This window comes from Anolis sagrei, chromosome 3 (genome assembly GCF_037176765.1).
Source record: "Anolis sagrei isolate rAnoSag1 chromosome 3, rAnoSag1.mat, whole genome shotgun sequence".
Classification (NCBI taxonomy): Eukaryota; Metazoa; Chordata; class Lepidosauria; order Squamata; family Dactyloidae; genus Anolis; species Anolis sagrei.
Window position 1 is genome coordinate 221,598,979 of NC_090023.1, and position 22,687 is coordinate 221,621,665.

Here is a 22,687-nt window from a genome sequence, read left to right on the forward strand (position 1 = left end):
AAAAATCCAGCTAACGATGCAAACACCCCAGTCAAGCTCTGCCCACTCATCAAATTATGCAAGATTATTTGTTCCAACTAAATGTAAGCATGTCCACAGAATTCCATGGACCTGAAGCTAAGTCCACATCATTATCAGTCAGTTATTCCTTTCCCTGTTTCCAACACCACCTCCACAGAAGAGGCTTGTTCATATGTTTACTTCCAACAGGAAGCCCTTGATACCAAAGAACACTCTAGTCTAGAGAATGCCAGTACAGACCACGCAAGCATATTGCGAAGGACAGGGAGAAGGAGAAAAAATAATTCAGTTTTCAAAAGTGAGCAGATTCCCCCATTTGGCTGGGAAATGAGGAAAAATATGCTTTTGTACCAGTGGACACAGTACAAAAAAGGCATGTGGGAATGACTCACCAAACAGCTGGGAACAGGTCATAGATACAAGTTGCCAAATTCAGATCATCTCTGTGTACAGGGACAGAAGGGACTCTGTGCATAAATGGCAAGCAAGCACTTCAGCATGTTCACAGAATTTGTGTGGCTTTTGAAGAGATCCTTCACAAGATTTCAGGACAGAATTAGCAAAGCTTGAATGGATTCAAGGATGCAAATTGGGGTTTTATAAACAATGCAGCTATCTATGCTTTTCAGATACCAATTGAAGAAATCCATACTTTTCTCCAGTACGGTATCTAAGCTTTGGAACAGAATAACAAAACAATATCACTGTTATCATATCATACTGCTTAACTGCAGGTTCACTGTGGAATTCTCATGAGTAGACACTATCTTGTTATGAGTCACAATTACACACATATTTTAAAGATACCTCTGCTATAAAAATACATAAAAAGAGCAAAGATATTCTACATGTATTTTGAATTAGCCTTAAACCGCTGAGCTACAGAAGTTGCTGACCGAAAGGTTGGCAGTTTGAATCCAGGGAGCAGGGTGAGCTCCCATGGTTAGCCCCAGCTCCTGCCAACCTAGCAGTTAGAAAACATGCAAATGTGAGCAGATCAATAGGTACTGCTTCTGCGGGAAGGTAACAGAGCTCCATGCAATCAAGCTGGCCAAATGACCTTGGAGGCATCTACGGACAATGCTGGATCTTCGGCTTAGAAATGGAGATGAGCACCACCCCCCCAAAGTCGGACACAACTAGACTTAATGTCAGGGGAAACTTTTACCTTTACCTTTAACAGCACTAATCACTATTCTGGTTGAGTAAAGTTAGTGACAGTTGCCGTATGGCTTTAAATGTAACTTTATTCACCTTGAAATTGGGAGTGCACTGGTTTGAAGGCAATTGGTGATGTATTGATAGGCTTAAAGTGCCAAAAGTACAAAATTAACTTTATTAAAATGCCCATTTGTTAAGGCAACCTGCAATAGGTAACTGTTGTAACAGGAAATAGTTGTATAAGTTCTATAGTTATTGCATCATCCTAGGGAATTCGCATTAGTTCTTTTCCTGTAGCACAGAGTGGTAGGGGAATATAGTCTGAGGCTATATAAAAAGCAGAAAAATATGAGTAGTTCCTACAGTTGCCACTGGCTAGACTGCCAGAGTGTTGATGGGAGAACATATGTAGGTGCAAGTTGCTTATGTCTAGCTAAAACTTATAGTTAGCTCCAGTGTGAATAACATCACAGGATTCTTTCTGTGAAGCGGTTTTGTAGCCTTTTATAGACTTCTTAGTTGTAACAGATCAGCACAAAATCACATATTTCATCCTCTTCCTGATGCTTATTTTTAAAATGCAGAGAAAGCAGTTTCATTTTCTTGAATCTTACATGTTAAATGATTCATTATTTCAAAGCTGATTCATGAGTTCAAAATAGGGGAAGCGGATTGTTCCCTTACAGAAAATAGTCTCTGCCTGAGCCTGATACATTCTCTTAGTGCTCAAGGTTCTACTGAGTAAGAAATCAAAAAGTTATGCTTATCTATTGACTATTTTTTACCAACTTAAACATTATTTTATTCCATTTTTCATGATGATGTGCATTGAACAAAACTGTTTTCAAAAATTAAAATGAACTTTCATGTAGGAAGTGGGTTAAATAACAAAAATAATAATTAAGTAATGGGCAAAAAGATTGAATGCAATTTAATGCCAGGATCCAGCAATGTAGATATAATATACTGTCCCTTTAAGACTTTCTGAGCAACTCTTGTTGATGTTTAAAAAAACTGGCTGAAACTTGTTAAGTTAGTGTTAGTTAGTTGGCAGAGGAAGAGAAGCCAGCTTTAAAGATAACATTTACTATGCTGCAAGAACTATCTTTAAAGTTAGTAAATAATTTGTGTTGGGAATTTCCACAAGGTCATGGGAACAAGAGAGAGCATACTGAATAGCAAGGTCATGAATGAGAAGTGCATGAAAGTAAAGGTCACCTGGTATTCCTCCCAGGTTTGATAAATATCCTACAAATTTATTATTTTACCTAGCTTTGTCTCTGTTGATTGCGTGCATCAAAAGTGGAAACGACAGAAGGAAATTAACCCATGTCCATTCCACATAATTAAAGCTACCAGAGGAGGACCAGCCGATTAACTGGTCGAGGTTGTAAATCAGTGGTTCCCAATCTTTTTTTGACCAGGGACCACTTTGATGAGACCCCACTTGACCAAGGACCCCTCTCCAACATTTGTACCAAAAAGGTTACGAATCATGGTCAACTTTAGATTGAGTTTAGTTATTTGGTGGCCTGATTCAGAAAACTGCATTGGATAGACCACATCAGCTCTAGTTTCTGATTCAGAACATATGCCATGATTAGCGACAGGGAAGGAGTGGCAGGTGGCACGAAAGGAGCAGAAATACAATAAACTGAATTGAATAAATAAATAAATAAATAGAGGAAGGAGGCTCGTGGACCAGATTTTCGTCCTTGTGGCCCACTGGTGGTCCACAGCCCACAGGTTAAGAACCACTGTTGTAAATGCTTCTTGGAAAGAAGACCATGTTCTAACCGCTATAAAGCAGCAATCTGTGTTCAGTCCTAGTTATGAAACAGAAATAGTCTTGAACCTACACTGAGAACTGGACAAAGGAAGTGATATACTATTGGTTCTCCTAGATCTTTCAGTGGCATTTGATATGCTGGTATGCTATACTAATCCCGTTGGATGGTAAGGGACTTCAAGGCACAGAGAAGGGACAAAGCTAATGGAATAGCCAAGTTCCACATTCTGATCCCCCATTGGATTCTGCGTTCTATTTTCTGCTGATGTTTACCTCACGGAAACTGAGTTTGTCATCAAAGTCCTCATCCACTTCCTTGATCATGTTCTTCAGACTCAGATGAGTTTGAGGTGCACCAAGTTTCTCCATCATCAGCTTCAGTTCCATAAGATCAATGTAACCATCCTTCCCCGAGTCATACCTAAATGGAGAAAAAGAATAAAGATATTAGAGGGTTCTGTTGACTGGCTTCAGTCAATGGTTCACTCATTGTTCCATGATAGACAGGAGACAGACATCAGAGTTCAAGTTATGTCCAAAATTTCAAAATATATTGGTAACATAAGACAATAATTCCTAGCTTTATCTTCCAAACACCTCCAGTTCTATTAAAAAAAAGCCGCTTTAATTCACTGCATAATGCAAACAGACCTAAAGTGAGCCATTTCTAGAGTGGAGCAAAAATAAATGGGGAGGATCAACAGATTTGTAAACTATAATAAACATTCTGCATCACATAGAAAATAAGTCCATTCACTTATGCTCATGATAAAAGCAAACAATTTGGTTTTTGGGAACTCAACTCAAAACCAGACTTCTCTATCCCTATAATGCACTATTCCTTTCATTAAGAAAAGAAAACTCCTTTTAAGCACCATCCAAATTTTCTTATATGTTATACAGCACTAATGTTCTCCCATATATTTTCCTGCTGCATTTGAATTGAGAAAGACTTAAAACTGCTTCAAGTAATTACACAACCTAAATGTAGAAAGAACACTAGCCTTTTATTTCAACCATTTAGAAAGTCTCAGAATGACTTTGTTAATTTAATACATGCATTTCCATCATCTATGAGACAGCTAAGAAACCTGTTTTGCTAGAGCAGTGGCTCCCAACCTTTTTTTTGACCAAGGACCACTCTCCAACATTAATACCAAAAGGGTTATGAATCAGTTTTTGGTCAACTTTAGATTCAGTTTGGTTATTTGGGGTACTGATTGAGAAAATTGCATTGAATAGACCACATCAGCTCTAGTTTCTGATACAGAATATATGTCATCCAGTAGTCACTATCTGCTCACTCATAGAAAACCATATTTAATAATCTTGAGCTGATGTGGTCAAGATTATTAATTATTATTATTATTAATAATAATAATTAAAATATTGATTATTATTATTAATAATTAAGATTATTAATTATTATTAATACAATTTTCAGCACCCCAAATAACCCCAGGAACAGGCCTAAAAACGAAGACACCAAGTCGCCCCTGTTTCCATGGAATGGCTCCGCTCGGGTAAGGGAGGAGGAAGAAAAGCAGCAGTCAGGAGGTTTGTTGTCATGCCTTTCGTGGGTAGTCAGCCTCTCCCCTCCCAACACCCCCATTACCTTGGCACTATAAGAGGGTTTTGCAAGACCAGTCACTCTTGTTGCAACGGTGTAGTGAAGGTGAGGCCACAAACCATATTTTAGTTCTTGGGGACCACCGATGGTCCACTGACCACAGGTTGGAAACCACTGTACTAGAGTAATATTTCTCAAACTGTGCTCCTCCGGGTATTTTGGACTTCAGCTCCCAGAAAGCCCAGCTAGTTTACCAATGGTTAGGAATTGTGGGAGCTGAAGTCCAAAACATCTTGAAGGGATACAGTTTGAGAAACTCTATACTAGAGCATTTGCAGCTTTATGAAAATTTCTGGTGAAAGTCTCTTTGCAAGTAGTGTGTCTAGTATCTGCATTGCCCAAGCCTTTTGACATTTACAACACACTACAGACTGGATATGACAGATTGAGCATCTACTTCCTTTGGACAAATCATTTTACATGCTTTGCAGGCACGACTCTCTTACCTATGAGCTGACCAGGTTGTTAAGTCTCTTAGGTGTGTGAATGAAAGAGACCACAAAGAGATTAGCAACCTGTTAACTGTGGTCTTTCAAATAGCCACCCGAGAATTCATACAACTCTCTAGCCCATCATCATACTTCTGACTGTTTGATTCCACAGCAGTAGACATGGAGGAGAGCTGAGCAAGAAACATCTAGAGCACATGCAGAATGGAGAGGCAGGGTTACCACCAAAACTCTAGACATTTCAGAAGATTGGCCCACACATGAGTTTACAGATGACCACTTAAAGAATCACGTCAACAGATAAACAATCTGTTCATATATTCCGTTCTTGCTGTTTCACCCACAGTCTTGTCCTCAAATTGCACTCCCCCTCCACACTCCACTGTTCCATCCCCTACGAACTCCTCCCCGACAAATATACCTTTCTCATTACTATCTCATCCAGAGTTTTATCATTTTATGTCGTGCATTTGGCCCGCCTACTCTGTTTGTTTTTCCATTATGTTAATTTGCACAGTTTGTTTTACCTGAATGTATTTATTTTATTCTGATGTGATTTTTGTTGTTCTGTATTTTATTTTGCTGTAATGTGTCGCCGGGCTTGGCCTCATGTAAGCAGGGTAAAAATAAAGATGATGATGATGATTATTATTATTATTATTATTCCACCTATGCAGTCAAGAATAAGAAAGAGTAAGAATGGCTAAAATATGAGACTTTAGGACAAAGAATTCTAGAACCTAACTTCTTTTTAAAATGACAACAAAATGCATACTTGTTTCTTTTCTTCTTCTTTTTTGAGGATCTCATTTTAAAATATTTGCTTGGCTTGCAGTTAAAAAATAATAATACAGAATCATGTGACCCAGAGTGTATTCACATTCATTCATTCCCACACACACATATACACACACCCACAACTGAACGTGCTGGCAGCAGGAATCTAAAACTAGATAGTACAGTTCCAGTTATAACAACAAAGGAGTACTTCATCTATATATGATTCGTTTTCAATAGAAAAAAAATAGTTGAATGCTTTCTGAAGTTTTTCTGTGTCCCTCGAGCCCCTAACTCTCCTCTGTCACCCTCCCCAACTTCCTGTTACTCAAAAAGAATCCACAAAGACAAAAGCCAGTTTTGTAAATAGAGTGATGGAAGGAATGAAGAAGAAGAAGAATAAAAAGGATCCAGGGAGCAATTAGGAATAGCAGAGGATATGCTTGCAGACAGGTTGAGGGGTCAAGAGACAGAGACCTATCTGACATAAATGGAGTTACTTGATGCATTGAAAGGAATAAAAATGGAAAGCATATCTCTTATGGAACATAAGCACTCTTGTTGATGTCATGTATTTGCCACAGAAGTCCATTTTAGAATAACAAAAGGATCACTTTTTAAATTGTGCCCTTCAGGTTTGTGTGCCCGCTCTCAATCCCTGGACAGACTTCTGAATTCATTTTTACCATGAAATCTTCCCCAGTTCTGGCAATAAGCTTGCTAACGCAGCAAACCTAACACCGACTTCCCCAAGGCATATTTCCCCAGAGGTGTTTCTCTGGACATAGGATCCCATGAAATTATCTTGAAGACTACTTTGAAACATAGTTTTCAAGACAATCCAATGGGATCCCAGAAAAATATTCTATCACCTGAAAGTAATAGCCCGCTTCTTCTATCTGTTTTCTTATCTTGTGCTTGTGTGACTGCTGAGAAATTAGTTCTTTCAACCCAACTGGGATCAAAAGTCTACTACTTGAAAGCTGGTTGTGCACTTGCCTGAACGCACACAGTATTAAGCATGAGCAAAGACAAGAGTAGCGCTGTTCAACAGCATCTTTGAACACCTCTTTGCTGCAACTTTCCCCCTGGTGAACTTCTCTAGAGCAATGTTTCTCAACCTGGGGGTTGGGACCCCTGGGTGGGTTGCAAGGGAGTGTCAAAAGGGTCGCCAAAGACCATCAGAAAACACAAAATTTTCTGATTGTCATGGGGTTTCTGTGTGGGACATTTCGCCCAATACTATCATTGGTGGGGTTCAGAATGCTCCTTGATGGTAGGTTAACTCCCAGCAACTACAACTCTCAAATGTTAAGTCTATTTCCCCCAAACTCCACCAGTGTTTAAATGTGGGCATATTGAGTATGCGTGCCAAGTTTAGTCTAGATCCATCATTGTTTGAGTCCACAGTGATCTTTGGATGTAGGTGAACTACAACTCCAAAACTCAAGGTCAATGCCCACCAAAGCCTTCCAGTATTGTGTTGGTCATGGGAGTTCTGTGTGCCAAGTTTGGTTCAATTCCATCAATAGTGGAGTTCAGAGTGCTCTTTGATGGTAGGTGAACTATAAATTCCAGCAACTACAATTCCCAAATGACAAAATAAATTCCCCCTCCAACCTCACCAGGATTCAAATTTGGGCATATCGGATATTTGTGCCAAATTTGGTCCACTTAATGAAAATACATCCTGCATATCAGATATTTACATTACAACAACAGTTATTATGAAGTAGCAATGAAAATAATTTTATGGTTGGAGGTCACCACAACATGAGGAACTGTATTAAGGGGTCGCAGCATTAGAAAGGTTGAGAATCAGTGCTCTAAAGGGTTTGGGGAACACAGAATATAATCTGGAATGTTTATGTCGCCATTGCTTTTTCACCAGTTATCCCAATGTGTGTAAGGCATAAAGGCAGGTGGGCAAGGCATAAAGACCCTTAACTTATATAAGTTAAGAGCCTTTATGCCTTTATGTATTCTACCTTCCACTTTTCCTAGCAGGATTCTGCACAGGGATTAGCCACGAGGGTGCTTCATCAATATATGAGCAGGGGCTCCCTGGTGGCAAAGTGGGTTAAACTGCTGAGCTGCTGAACTTACTGACCGAAAGGTTGGTGGTTCAAATCCGGGGAGTGGGGTGAGCTCCTGCTGTTAGCCCCAGCTTCTGCCAACCTAATTCAAAAACATGCAAATGTGACATCAATAGGTACCGCTTCGGCAGGAAGGTAATGGAGCTCCATGCAGTCATGCTGGCCATGTGTCTATGACAACGCCAGCTCTTTGAATTAGAAATGTAGATAGACAGATGTAGACTTAATGTCAAGGTAAACCTTTACCTTTTTAAGGAATATGAGTTAGTAAGATAAATCCAGTAAGACTCAACAATACCAAGGTTCAAAAATCTTATATGTATGTATAGGCAGACCCTGAGTTGTAAACACTGATTTACAAACAACTGATAGTTAAGAAGGGGGTGAGACAACAGGAAGTGGGTGAAATCTATCTCTACAAAGGGAAATTCATTCCTGAAAGCGTTATCCTGGGAAAAGATGTCCCCCTGATTATCCCCAATCCTTGTTTCCATAACAAGCCATTGTTTTCAAAATCTAGTGATCACAGGGACAGAAAGTGAGGTGAAATCTTCTGAACAGGGACACAGATAGCAAAACAAACACCACAGGGGTGTTAACCCTTTCCAGTGCTATCCAAAGACAGAAAGATGAGATGAGATAAGATAGAATAAGATAAGATAGATGGCTGGAGTTAGATTTAAAAATGTACCTGGACTGAGGGCTTTAAGATCATCTGGGGAGGCCCTGCTCTCGGTCCCGCCTTCGTCACAAGCACGTTTGGCGGGGACAAGAGACAGGGCCTTCTCAGTGGTGGCCCCTTAGCTATGGAATGCCCTCCCTAGGGAGATCAGATCTGCTCCCTCCCTCTTGACATTTTGGAGGCAAGTTAAAACGTGGCTTAACTTGCCTCCAAGCAAGTGTTTACAAATACAGAGTAGCTAATATAGAAAATCAAATGACCTGACAATGGAATTGGTCAATGCTTGAGAATAATGAGACGCTGATGATGTTGCTTTTATTGCTTTTGTGATGTCTTATACTGTTTAATGTTTTTTATCTATTATGTTTTATGTATACTGATTTGTTGGAAACCGCCTTGAGTCGCCAATTGGATGAGAAAGGCGGTATACAAATACAGTAAGTAAGTAAATAAATAAATACCTGTTTCAACTTACATACAAAGTCAATTTAAGAACAAACCTACAGAACCTATATTGTTCGCAACTTGGGGACTGCTTGCACTCTTGTACATGTGCCTAAAGAGAGTAGTAATTGAAACACTGAAATAAGGGCAGCAGCACCGGAAGCCAACAGACAGAAACTAGCACTCACAAAAAAAGAAATAAAAAATAAGTATTTTCCCCCCTATGTTGCCGGGGGAATTGAAGTAAGGCAATAGTCAAGGGCAGACTGTAGCAGAGAAGTAGGTTATTGTAAAATAAGGAAACTTCATTGTCTTTTTCCAAGCCAAAATTATTTCTACAAAGGATAACTAGGCAATGTCTAAAGGGCTGCCACCAGGGGAGTGGGAAAGAGGTCTTTGGGGTGCTGCATCAGCTTTAAAGCTGCTTTTCAAGAGCAGTATCAGCCCCACAGGGGTTAACATACTGTACTCAAGATCCACAGCCAGCAAAGCAATCCTCACGTATCCGTCATTCCAGGACAGAGGCAATACAAAGCCAGGATTGTGAGAAACTGGGTCTTGCCAGCAGCAGTGGGCTGGGATGGCAAAGCAATGCACTATCCCAAGCAGCACAATAGGTGTTCAGTCTGTGCCAGGGCCAGCCTTCAAAGCGCAGCTTCCCAAAGTTGTGCGGCCTCAAAAGCAAAGTGGCCAAGGAATACTCAATCTGTCCTCAATTCAGCAAGAGCCAGGCAGCAGATGAAACAGTTCAGTAATACAGAAGGGAATTAGAAGGAGATAATGTTTCTTCTCCTGAGAGGCAGCATTTCCAAAAAAGAAAAGAAATCTAGTCAGTGGGTGTGGAACAAAAGAGACAAACTTGTTTTTCCAGACCTCAATACAAATTCCAGCACAGACTCAGAAGTTGCATCATATAGCTGGGCTGCAGTCTTCCCCACCACCCTTTTAGTGTTGTTGTTTAGCCATCCCACAGAATCAGCAAAGTGTTTCATCAACAGCACTGGCTCCTGGTCCATTGGCAGCCTCAATGCAGTCCTGACTTTGAGCCTTTATGACTTGGGAACAGGTCCCTGAAAGAATGCTCACCGTCGCATATACCTCTTTATCCAAGTCCCTTCTCTACATACCTAAGTACTGCGTATTTGAAATATGTTTGGTGGTTGCTGGGGAAAGGACCTGCCTTTATTATATTTTTTTCATTTTTATAGCCTTTTCAATATAATGTGATCTGTTTTATTAATACGAGTGATATTATACTAGTGCCAGTATGGTGTAGTACAGGGGTCCCCAAACAAGATGTGGTCCTCCAAGGTCATTTACCAGCCCCCCTCTCTAAACTTTAGACTTAGGGTTGCCCTAAGTTTGAAACACCTTGAAGGCACACAACAGCAACAACCATAATTAACTTGTAGGAAGCACACACACACTTCCCCTTGAAATACTGGTAAGTTTATGTTGGTTAAAATTGTGCTGTCAAAGGCTTTCATTGCCGGAATCACTGGGTTGCTGTGTGTTTTCTGGGTTGTATAGCCATGTTCCAGAAGCATTCTCTCCTGACATTTCATCAGGGCCAGCTAATACCTCCTAACAAAGGATTCCAGGCAGGAATCAGCCAGGCCTTGAAGCTGCAAGGCCATTCAATGCTAATCAAGGTCACCAACTGCAACATTCTCATTTGCCTCAAGCAGACAAGAGTTCTTTCTCTCACCCTAGATATTCCACAGATACATAAACCCCACTTGCCTAGTTTCCAACAGACCTCACAACCTCTGAGGTGCCTGCCATAGATGTAGGTGAAATGACAGGAGAGAATGCTTTGGGAACATGGCCATACAGCTGGAAAACTCACAACAATCCATTGGTTCAAATTGTTCTTCACTTCAAATGTTGTACAGTGGAATCTCTACTTAAGAGCATCCCAACTTAAGAATGTTTTGAGTTAAGACTGGTCACTTGGGCCAAGTTTTGCTCTGACATAAGAGTAGTGTTTTGCATTAAGAGCTAGCTGGTTTTTATTCCTGGTATGTTTGGTTTAATGAAGGGAGAGATAGCAAGAGAGGGAGAGAGGCTGGAATGAGGATAGTATGAAGAAATTGGTGCTTCTGCATGTTGACTTTGTGCTTCCTTGCCACAACTTTGTGCTTCTACCATTTAAAAGTTGATCTTTTTATTGTTCCCTGTGAATGTGCATTTATACATTAGTTGTTATTTAGAAAGTACATTTTCTTATTTAAAAACACGTAACAAAAATGGGGAGGGGGTGTGTGGGACTGGAACAGATTAATTGCATTTCAGTGCATTTCAATGGGAAATCTGCTTTGTGTTAAGAGCACTTTGAATTAGGAGCATGAGTGTGGAACAAATGAAACTCTTAAGTCAAGGTATAACCGTATTGTTCTTTCATGGTTTTTTTGGACTACAAGTAAGATATGTGCAGTGTACATCGGAAATAATTTGTAAACGTTTGAGAACCCCTGGTGTAATGGTTTGACCCTTGGACTATTACTCTGGACATCAGAGTTCAATTTCCCACTCAGCCATGGAAAACCACTAGGTGACCTTGGGTGAATCACACACTCGCAGCCTAAAATTCCCATGCCAAGTTTGCCTTGGGGTCACAATACGATGGCAATCACTTGATGGCACGCAACAATTAAGTGATATTATGTTGCTTCAAGAATGTAATTTTACTTTAATTAAAAAGAATATGAGCTGTGTTTTAGTTTTCTTATTCAGTTTTTATACAATGTTTGGGCAGCTTTTGGAAAGCAAGCAAAGAAAAAATAATATTAAATACATTGTACTATATGTTACATTTCGATAGGCAAATATGAGTGCAGCTATACAAAGTCGTCAGTGCACCTAAATCCCAACCAATTGCTATGCTGGAAGAAGTACAATAGATAAACAATAATGCATATATTATTATATTGAACAACAAACACACAGGTAGCCCTCCAATGCACCTTGCTTAGACACACAGGAAGAGTGGTGTCTTCCCTTCCTGATCCAGGAACCAGGGAAAACACATAATTGGATCTTGGCCCCTGCAGCTCTAAAAGGCAGGTCAAGCATTAAGATCTAATTATAGTTAAGAACTGGTCTCATCCGATGAGTATGTGTCCAGACTTTATAGGACTATGGACAAAGGTGGTAGTACCTAGCATTTGCTCTCAGATGATGTCCATGCATTTACTAGGATGCAGTTTTCCAATTCTGTGCAGTCATTTGCATGTACAATATTTCACCTGCTATTGTTAAAGGTAGAGGTCATGTGATAAATTCTACTCCACAAACCATGAGTTCAATAAATGTGAAGTTGGAAGAAAATAGACCCCTAGAATAGTGGAACCAGTGTTTTTTTACCTGAAAGAACATATCTCTAGTTCCTCCAAGGCGATTCTATGGTCAACTTCTACCAAAGGTTGACTGTACATTCACCTGGAGCACCTAGAGCAGGTATGGGCAAACTTCGGCCCTCCAGGTGTTTTGGACTTCAACAGCCAGTAGGCTATTAGGAATTGTGGGAGTTGAAGTCCAAAACACCTGGAGGGCTGAAGTTTGCCCTTACCTGAACTAGAGATTCCTAGAGAGAACATCTTAATCAAATCAACAAGATGTGGAAGCTCAACTGTAGCCCTATACTGACAGTACAGAAGAAAGCCTTTCACCCATACAAAGATATCCTTGGCTTCGAAATATCTCTTTGCAGTCAATTAACTACATATCAACTGGCACCCTGTTAATTAATCACAAAGATGTAAATCCAACACAACTGTGTAACTCTGTTTACGAGGACTGCAGAAAGCAGAATCCTCTACCTCCTGCACACAATGATCAAAGCCATTTGTGAATTCACCTTTGCTTAATGCTGCTTTCCACCAATATGGTCATCTAATGGCTAATAGAAACACCGAGTGATATCTGAAAAGCATCTGATATTCCTGCAGCCAGACATACAATGATGACATCCTTCTCCAGGTGTTCTTTAGTTCCCAAAGGAGGTCTTCGTGGATGGGATAGAAGATGCACCATAGTTCTGTCTGCTAAACCTTTACAGTATCTGTATGATGCTGGAAATAGGCCATTATTTCAGTGTCACTTGACCAATGTCTCATCCCTAGCATGTAAACAGCAGGTTTGATTAGTAAATGCATATTGTATATATCTCTTTTCCACTGAACATCCTGATGAAACTAAACTAATGGAAGTTGTGTTGCTGGTATAGGTAGACCAAGACCTGAAGGCAGTATCTCTAAACTCCATTTTCAGATTTTTACCTCTACATGGTCATTAGTCCAAACCAACAGGTGGTGCCAGGGGAGTCACAATACCCAGAAGAGTTTCTTTGATTGCTTCCAAAAGGAACAGAATACAATGGCATTAGATGTTTTGTCATTTTGAGTCAACAGATTACTGTATATATTCAAGTATAAGCCAACCCAAATATAAGCCCAGGAACCTAATTTTACCACAAAAAACTGGGAAAACCTATTGATTTAAGTATAAGCTGAGGTTGGGAAATGCAGCCACTACTGGTAAATTTCAAAATAAAATAGATACCAATAAAATTACATCAGTACGTTAAGTGTTTCTGAATATTTACATAAAACTGTAATTTAAGATAATACTGTCCAACTCTGTTTAAATCATTATTCTAACCTTCTTCAATGTAAAAGTGCTTACGTATCCTTCCAATAACAATAGAGTAAAATAATAAATGTAATAATAATGATAATAATAATATTGGGAAAGGCATATGGCAGGGTTGTAAACTCTCACCCAACCTATTCAACTTGTATGCACAACACATCATGCGATGTGCGGGGCTTGACGAATGCAAGGCTGGGGTGAAAATTGCTGGAAGAAACATTAACAACCTTAGATATGCAAATGACACCACTTTGATGGCCAAAAGTGAGGAGGAACTGAGGTGCCTTCTAATCAAGGTGAAAGAAGAAAGCGCAAAAGCTGGGTTGCAGTTAAACATCAAAAAAACCAAGATTATAGCAACAAGAATGATTGACAACTGGGAAATAGAGGGATAAAATGTGGAAGCAATGACAGACTTTGTATTTCTAGGTGCAAAGATTACTGCAGACGCAGACTGCAGCCAGGAAATCAGAAGACGCTTACTTCTTGGGAGGAGAGCGATGTCCAATCTCGATAAAATAGTGAAGAGTAGATCCGCATAGTTAAAGCTATGGTATTCCCCATAGTCACCTACGGATGTGAGAGCTGGACCTTAGGGAAAGCTGAGCGAAGGAAGATAGATGCTTTTGAACTGTGGTGCTGGAGGAGGGTTCTGAGAGTGGCTTGGACTGCGAGAAGATCCAACCAGTCCATACTTCAGGAAATAAAGCTTGGATGCTCATTGGAGGGAAGGATATTAGAGACAAAGTTGAAGTACTTGGGCCACATCATGAGGAGACAGGAAAGCTTAGAGAAGACAATGATGCTGGGGAAAATGGAAGGCAAAAGGAAGAGGGGCCGACCAAGGGCAAGATGGATGGTTGGTATCCTTGAAGTGACTGGCTTGACTCTGAAGGAGCTGGGGGAGGTGACGGCCAACAGGGAGCTCTGGCGTGGGCTGGTCCATGAGGTCATGAAGAGTTGGAAATGACTGAACGAATGAACAACAAAATAATAATAACAATAAATAGTAAAATAATAAATGTAATAATAATAATAATAATAATAATAATAATATATCACACACTTGGGAAGTGTTCGACTTGTAATTTTGTGATATGAAATCCAGCATATATATCTCATTTGCTGTATCATACTGTGTTTTGTGGCAGTAAAATAATAATAACAGGAAAAAAAATAATGACTTTGACTTGAGTATAAGCTGTGGGGCCTTTTTCAGCCTTAAAAAGGGCTGGAAAAATCAGCTCATGCATGAGTATATAAGGTATATGAAAGAAAGACAAAATCTGATGCCGCACTTGGAAGAGATGTTAAGTGGACACCTTGTGTAAACATGTGGTAAAAACTCTATTCAGCACATCACTTGCATATAACAAAGTTACTGCACAGTTCTACTGAATGTACAAAAATAGTATACCATGTAAATTCAGCTGAAGCATGGAATATAGGTTTAGCCTTTTCTGTTTGTTGTGTGGAAAGTTTCCTTTGATGCAGAGGCAGGGTGGTCAAAGGCTTAGATCATGATTTTACTCACACTCCCACGTTTAGTAGCACGGCTCTCTAGGTGACCAGACCAGACAAAACTTCCTGGCATGATTATGAACATAAAATGCGAGGAGGGAATGCATAGTCTCACATCCCTTCGAAGAAAGGTGGGATAAAAACTGTAGAAAACATCTACAAATCACACTAGTCAAGAGCAGAACTTTTATCTTAAAGTAGACATCCCAGACTCATTCCTCCTACACACCCTCCTAAAGAATTCCCCAGCGTATGGTTTCTGAGTATCAGCAGACATCTGTTCCAGAAAGAAGCATTTGTTTTAGGAATTCCAATTGGTTGCTGACTGCTGTTGATGTAAGTAACAAAGGGGAATGCTGTAGATCTAAGCAAGTGGCTAATTTTAACCAACAGCGAAGGCTGGGTTAACGGCTGTGCTCTCTTGTAACTTTCCATCAAACACCAACCTCTCATATGATTGCCTTGTCAACTGAACCAGGGGAGGGGGCACACTCTGCCCTTCATCCACATAGAATCATAGAGTTGGAAGAGACCTTGTGGGACATCCAATCCAACCCACTGCCAAGAAGCAGGAAAATCACATTCAAAGCATCCCTGACAGATGGCCATCCAGCTTCTGCTTAAAAGCCTTCAAAGAAGGAGCCTCCACCACACTCCAAGGCAAAGAGTTCCACTGCTGAACAGCTCTCACAGTCAGGAAGTTCTTCCTGATGTTCAAGTGGAATATCCTTTCCTGTAATTTGAAGCCATTTTTCTGTGTCCTAGTCTCCAAGGCAGCAGAAAACAAGTTTGCTCTTTCCTTCCTAAGATTTCCCCTCACATATTGATACATAGTCTCCTCTCAGCCTTCTCTTCTGCAGGCTAAACATGCCCATCTCTTTAAGCCGCTCCTCATATGGCTTGTTCTCCAGACTCTTGATCATTTTAATCGTCTTCCTCTGGACATATTCCAGCTTGTCAACATCTCCCTTAAATTGCAGTGCCCAGAATTAGACACAGTATTTCAGGTGTGGTCTGACCAAGGCAGAATAGAGGGGTGCGTAACTTCCCTGGCGTTGTAAGTTATTGATTGCCTGATAACAACTTACAAAAGGGCCATGAAGAAACCATGAGTATGGCTTGCCTTGACTGGGTGGTGACTGGGCTGCTAAAGGGCAGAGTTCTTTCCCTGCTTTGCCAGCCCAACTGGCGACTGTGCAAGTGCAATGCAAACTAACCCTTGCCACAGCCGCTTCTTTGTTTACCTAGACGTGGTAGTGAAGCTAGAGTTGGGTTAGCTAATGCTCCCCTGTAGAATAGCAGGTCTGCAAATAAAAAAAGAAGATAAAGGATCCTATTTTGGATTTTAAAAAGAAGTTGGAGAAGGGGTTTATCTCACGGAGAAGTGAAAGAGGAAGAGATGGGGGTGGCCTCTAGCTTGGAAAATGTATAGTCAGCTTTTCTTTTTGTTGACTCAAGAAATAAAAAAGGAAGAAAAATGTTGGTAATATAACAACAACAACAACAACACTTTATTTATATTCCACCTGATCTCCCCTAGAGGACTCAGGGCAGATAACAGTACACATACACGGCAAACATTCAATGCCATTTTAGATAGACAGGACAGAGACAGACAGAAACAACAGAACAGAAAGGAGGTATGGTTGAGTCGACATCCAGCTTTTTGGTGCCTTAGAGGTTGTGTTCGAATCCAGCCACAGGGGGGTGCTGTCATTCCATTCTCTATGACGAAGAACCATCAGGACTTCCTCTTTCCTTTTGGTTGTTGAGCATTTTCTGATATTTTTCTTTATGGTGTCGTAAAATACCCCCCCCCCCCCGCTTGTTTTAGCGGTACCTAATTTCTCTACTTACAGCTCAAGCTGTTTTCAAACTGCTTAGGTCAACAGTAAGCTGGGCTGACGATCAGGAGCTCATGCCGACCCAGGGGTTTGAACTGGCAAGCTTTCGGTTGGTAGATCTTATAATTGCTGGTGATTTACCAGCTATGCTAAAGCCTGCCCCCAATAGCATCACTTTTGGGAGTCTGGTAGCAAGACTGAGCTGAATGTTGTCAAGTTCTAGGTTGGAAGGAACACACAATGTAGACAAAAATAAAGTCTAGGTTAATGAAGAAATTGTCTTATCTGGTGGGCTGCATTTAAATGCATACATGTAATGTGGTAGCACAGCAGGATAAACCGCTAGCTGCTGGAAATCTGCTGACCGGAGGATTGGCAGTCCAAAGCTGCGAGTTGTGGTGAGCTCCCAACTGTCAGCCCTAGATTCTGCCTACCTAGCAGTTCAAAAGCATGCAATGCAAGCAGATTAATAGGTATGACCTCGGCGGGAAGGTAAAAGGACACCTCATGCAGATATGCCGATAACTTGATTGGAGATGTCTATGGACAACAGGTTCATCAGCATGGAAAAATGGAACAAGAGCACCTCCCCATGGCCAGAGTTGAGCACTGCCTCCAGACACAAGAGATGGAAAAAAGGGAAAGGCATTTACCTTTGTCTGTATGTCGTTGTTCACTGTGTGTAAAAGGCATTTAATGTTTGCCTCATATGAATATATTGTGATCCACTCTGAGTCCCTCCGGGAAGATAAAGCAGAATATAAATAAAGTGTATTATGAATGTGGGTGAATACATGGCTTGGACCCATCCACCACTGGCATTAATCCCTTAAAAGGATGGAATATAGTCTTTAGCTTCAATGAGGTTTTTCACACATCCAGAAAATCCAGAAATCTCACCTGTTCTCCAGCTTCAAAACAACTTATTTTCTAAATCATGAGTGTCTTTAATTATAGACAAATGTATAATATACAACAATCTTAAACCACTATTGGGTGTGAGGATAGCAATACATTGTTGGCATCATCTAAAATTTTTGCTTAACATCTTTCAAGTATCATTTGGATATCATTACCATTCAGACCAGAGATTTATTGATAGCAGTTCCTTTAAAAATGCTGGTTTGTGGTTTATGGATGGTGTTCCAATTAGTAAGTAGCCACTGTGCTGGCTCTAGCTACCTCACTTGACTAGCTTTCAGGGGCAGCCCTTTGTAGAGTGCAATGATAGTAATTTTTAAAAAAATGGATTATGTGTAATTTTATGCATGTTTGTTGTTGTAAATTTATGCTATTATAGTCTATATGTTTATGTATTGTTTATTTTACGTTTGGCACTTGTAATACTACTGTAAGCTGCCCCTAGTCCCTTTGGGGAAAGGTTGAGAGGTATATATATTATTATTATTATTATTATTATCATTATTTATTATTATTATTAAATCTGAATGGTTTGAGTGCTTAGAATACTATGATTAAGCTATTCCTGTCCAGGAAAAGCCATAACTGGTCGATGGTAGTCCACTCTCTGGTTACATCCCTAATAGACTACTGCAATGCACTCTACGTGGGGTTGCCTTTAAAGACTGTTGGGAAGCTTCAAATTATCAAATGGGCGGCAGACAGATTGCTCACTAGAGAGGACATTCCTCCTGTTGCATCAGCTCTACTGGCTGCCAGTCTGCTAGGGAACACAATTCAAATTGTTGGCTTTAGCCTATAAAGCCCTCAACAGGTCCGGCCCAGCTTACCTGTACAAACATATCCTCCTCTATGATCCAACTTGGAGGTTAAGATAGTCAGGCCCTGCTCTTGGTCCCACCCTGCTAACAAGCACGACTGATGGGGACATGAGACAGGGCCTTCTCAGTGGTGGCCCTTTGTCTATGGAAATTAGATTGCCCCCCTCCTCTTGCCCTTCAGAAGAAAATTAAAAACATGGCTCTGGGATCAGGCTTTTGGTCAATAATGGGAGCAATGAAATAAAAGATTATAAATTAATTTTAATGACGACACAGACTGGCCCTGGAATATGACCTAGATTATCTGACTGAAAATTGTTGATTCAATGTTATGTTTTAATTTATTGGTTTTAATGTTTTTGTTTATTCATTGATGTATGTATACATGCGGCATATAATTGTTGCCTTTGTAAGGCTGCCTTGAGTTCCCTTCAGGGTTGAGAAAGGCAGGATACAAGTATGGTAAATAAATCAATAATTTAATCAATAAAAACTAGCTCTGAGCAGTCTGAGGTCCCTTCAACATTGCCCTATATCCCAGGATCTGATCCCAGATTATCTGTTTTGAGCTGGATTATGGGTCTCCACTGCCAGATAATCATAGAATCATAGAGTTGGAAGAGACCTCGTTGGCCATCCAGTCCAACTCCCTGCCAAGATGCAGGACAATCGTGTTGAAAGCACCCCCAACAGATGGCCATTGGAGGTAAAAGATATCCAGGGATTAAATCTTGGGATATAGGGCAGTGTGGAAGTAGCCTGAGCCATGAAGGCACCTTGGTCTCCAGTGATCTAAGAGCTATGAGCCTCCTTCCTCAAGGAAAAGACAACTTCATGCAGAGCATTCCAGGGAACCACCATTACTTAGAGCCTCCATCTTATTAAGATTCAGTTTCAGTTTACTGGCCCTCATCCAGCCCATTACTGTATCCAGGCACTGGTCCAGCACCTGCACAGCCTCAGCTGACTTGGACAATAAGAAGCAATAAAGAATATTGATGGTAATCCAACCTCCAAAAATCTTAATGATCTCCTCTCCACCCCCACTGACTTCTTATAGATTTTGAACAGCACAAGAGATGATAAAGAAACCTGGGGCACCCCACAGTTCTCTTAGTCCCATCTCCCAACTAGCCATGTAAAAAGGATCCAGTCCAACAGAGCTGGTTCAGTAGGACATCATGTTTGGTAGTATCAAAAGCGATGGAGATCTAGGAAGATTCCCTTTGTCTTTCATCTGGAGTGAGTAATCAAGTCAAGGCAACCAAGGCTGTCTTAGTACTACATGCTGGCTTCCATCCAGACAGAAATGGGTCCAGATAGCAATGTCTTTCAAAGTTGCCCAGCACTAGATGTTCAAATATCAAATGATAGGGTGGTACTTCTGGATCTAGTCAGCCCTCTTCATCAGAGGGTACACGACAGCCTCCTTCACACCATTGGGCAACTTCCCCTGATGCAGCAAGGAACTTAATGTCCCTGGATCCACCCATCTCTTCAATTAAACCATCTCTTCTCATTCCTGTCAGTCCAGATAAACTCATGCCTGAGTGAGTCATTCAAGTATCCAGTCCGCTGCATCAGGCTGCAACAACTGAAAACAATCCCAAGGAAACTGGCACACTAGACGCTTCCCAAACTTTGCAATAAACGTGCCGTCAAGTTCTGAGTGAATATGAGCCGCTTTCACCTCAAAGTACCCTGCAAATTTACTACAGCACATGACCAAGAACTAAACTACTACGTGTTTCTCTTTGCCTAGTCCCAAAGGCCCACCGCGACATGAAATAACCCTGCTGGGCAACAAGTTGAGGACAATAAAAGAGGCACAGTAAGATTTTTTAATGCACTGACATCACTGCAATATAATAGGCACAATGAAGACGCCTCACAAACTTTCAGTAATGTTATTATGTTCCTAATAAGATTAAATGTTGATATGGAAAGCATTTTTCCCCAATATAGTCCTTACAGAAAATAAGATCACAATATCTTTGCATCGTCTTTAAGATACCTAAAAGATTATCAGTTGCTCCAAAGTCTGGCAAAAAAAAAAAATCCAAATATAATTCTCATTTGCATTCAGCTGCAGACTCTATCATAGAGAACCTTGTTGCTACAAGATTCTCTATGATGCTTCTGTTGTTTTTAATCACTCAAGAGACACATTATATTTATATGCAGTACACATCCAATCAAGATGGGAGCAGCCCATTTCCAATTAGTATGTGGGTGATCAGTATTAGAAGAGAGTAGCTCCTAAAGAATTTCAAAAACCTTAAATGTTGCAATAGTGGGGGGTGGAAATTTTAGAAAAAACACCACTGGGCAACAGCCTAATTGTTATTGTGGTATACCTTCAAGGCTTTTCTGATTAATGGTGAACCTATTACAAGTTTTTGTTGTCACGATTTCTTCAGGTAAGGGGGTGTTCCTCTGCCATTTTCTAAGGTTTGCCCAAAGTTGGTTTCCATGGCCTAATAGGAATTTGGATACCGGTCTCCCAGATCCCAGTTCAAGACCACCATGTTGTTGCTTTTTTAGAACCAACAAAAATAGTTGAAGAGCTTCATCAAACTGCATGTTTTGCTTACAATCTCACTCGGTAACAAATTCTAACACAAAGATGATAACTTCTCCATGGTGGAGCCTGTTGCCTATTTTTTCAGTCCTTGCTTAACATCTGGAAGTGTTTGAAGGTCCAGCTACAACTCTCCAACAGACTGACGGGAGAGGATGACTGATTACAGCATCATAGCATCGCTCCCTTCCTGGCATACCATAGTGTTGAAAAGAGGGCTTTGGGACTGTAGATCTGGCACATTCCCTATATAATTAAAGAGGGCTGTTCCATCAAAACAGAAACATTAGAGAGCAGTAGTAATAAGATTTGTTTCATTCTTTCAGATGGTTTATAGAAACTTTTCTTGCTCACTCTCTATCACTTCTCTCTCGCTCTCTTTGCTCACAGTCTAAAATGTTGCAAATGTTTCTTTTATGAAATACAACCTGTATATTCAGGGGATTCTAGTTCAAGAAGGGACATTTTCCCAAGCTCTGGATACTATCATCTATGATCTATGAAGGACTGTATACTAGTCATGGTCCCGGAATTTGTCCCATCTGTTTGATTCGTGTTTCTGCTTCGTTCTGTCCATTCAAATGGCACGAAACGGGAAGACCCCTCCTGAAACGAAAATGGATTTGAAACGAAAGGCAGATAGGAGCGGGTACCGGCTCCAAGCCTGCTTTTCGGATTACTTGCCGTGTGCATGGGCCCAAAGCACCAGGGCCTGGCAGGGCCTGCAGCCGAGCACTAAGGAGTGCTCCTTACTCAGAGTTTGGTTGCAGGCACCCCAGTGTTTGGGCCTTCATGCCCGTGCCTTGCAGGGCTTACAGCTGAGTGAGGAGCGCTCCTCACTCAGCACTCAGCTGCAGGCCCTGCCAGGCCCAAACACCTAGGCCCAAAGCCTGCACCTATGGACCCAAAGCACTTGAGTCTATGGGTGCAGGCTTTGGGCCTACGGTCCTTACTTGGGCTCAGCTGCAAGCCGTACCAGGCCCAGATGCGTAGACCTAAAGCCTGCACCTACGGGCCCAAAGCACCCGGCCCTATGGATGCAGGCTTTGGGGATACACACCCGGCATGGCATGGCTTGCAGCCGAGTGCTGAGTAAGAAGCACTTCTTACTCGGTGCTCAGCTGCCAAGCCGTGCCAGGCACAGGTGTGTAGGCCCAAAGCCTGCACCTGTAGAGCCATGCACTTTGGGGCCTATGGGTGAAGCCCCCACCCCCATCCCCAATAATGAGCCAAAAGAAAACGGATCTTTCGGCCCCAAAAACAAAAAATGAATATCTGACCTCCCGATTTCTGGAGA

At 41.0% G+C, this 22,687-nt stretch overlaps 1 protein-coding gene across 1 annotated transcript in view; it reads right to left on the reverse strand.

Moving 5' to 3' along the window:
* EFHD1 (EF-hand domain family member D1) overlaps window positions 1-22,687 on the reverse strand; it is a 55,112-nt gene that overhangs the window by 9,610 nt on the left and 22,815 nt on the right. Inside the window, exon 2 of the mRNA XM_060768101.2 lies at window positions 3,245-3,392. Within this exon, the coding sequence (XP_060624084.2) occupies window positions 3,245-3,392 (148 nt within the window). The remainder of the gene's footprint in view (window positions 1-3,244; window positions 3,393-22,687) is intronic.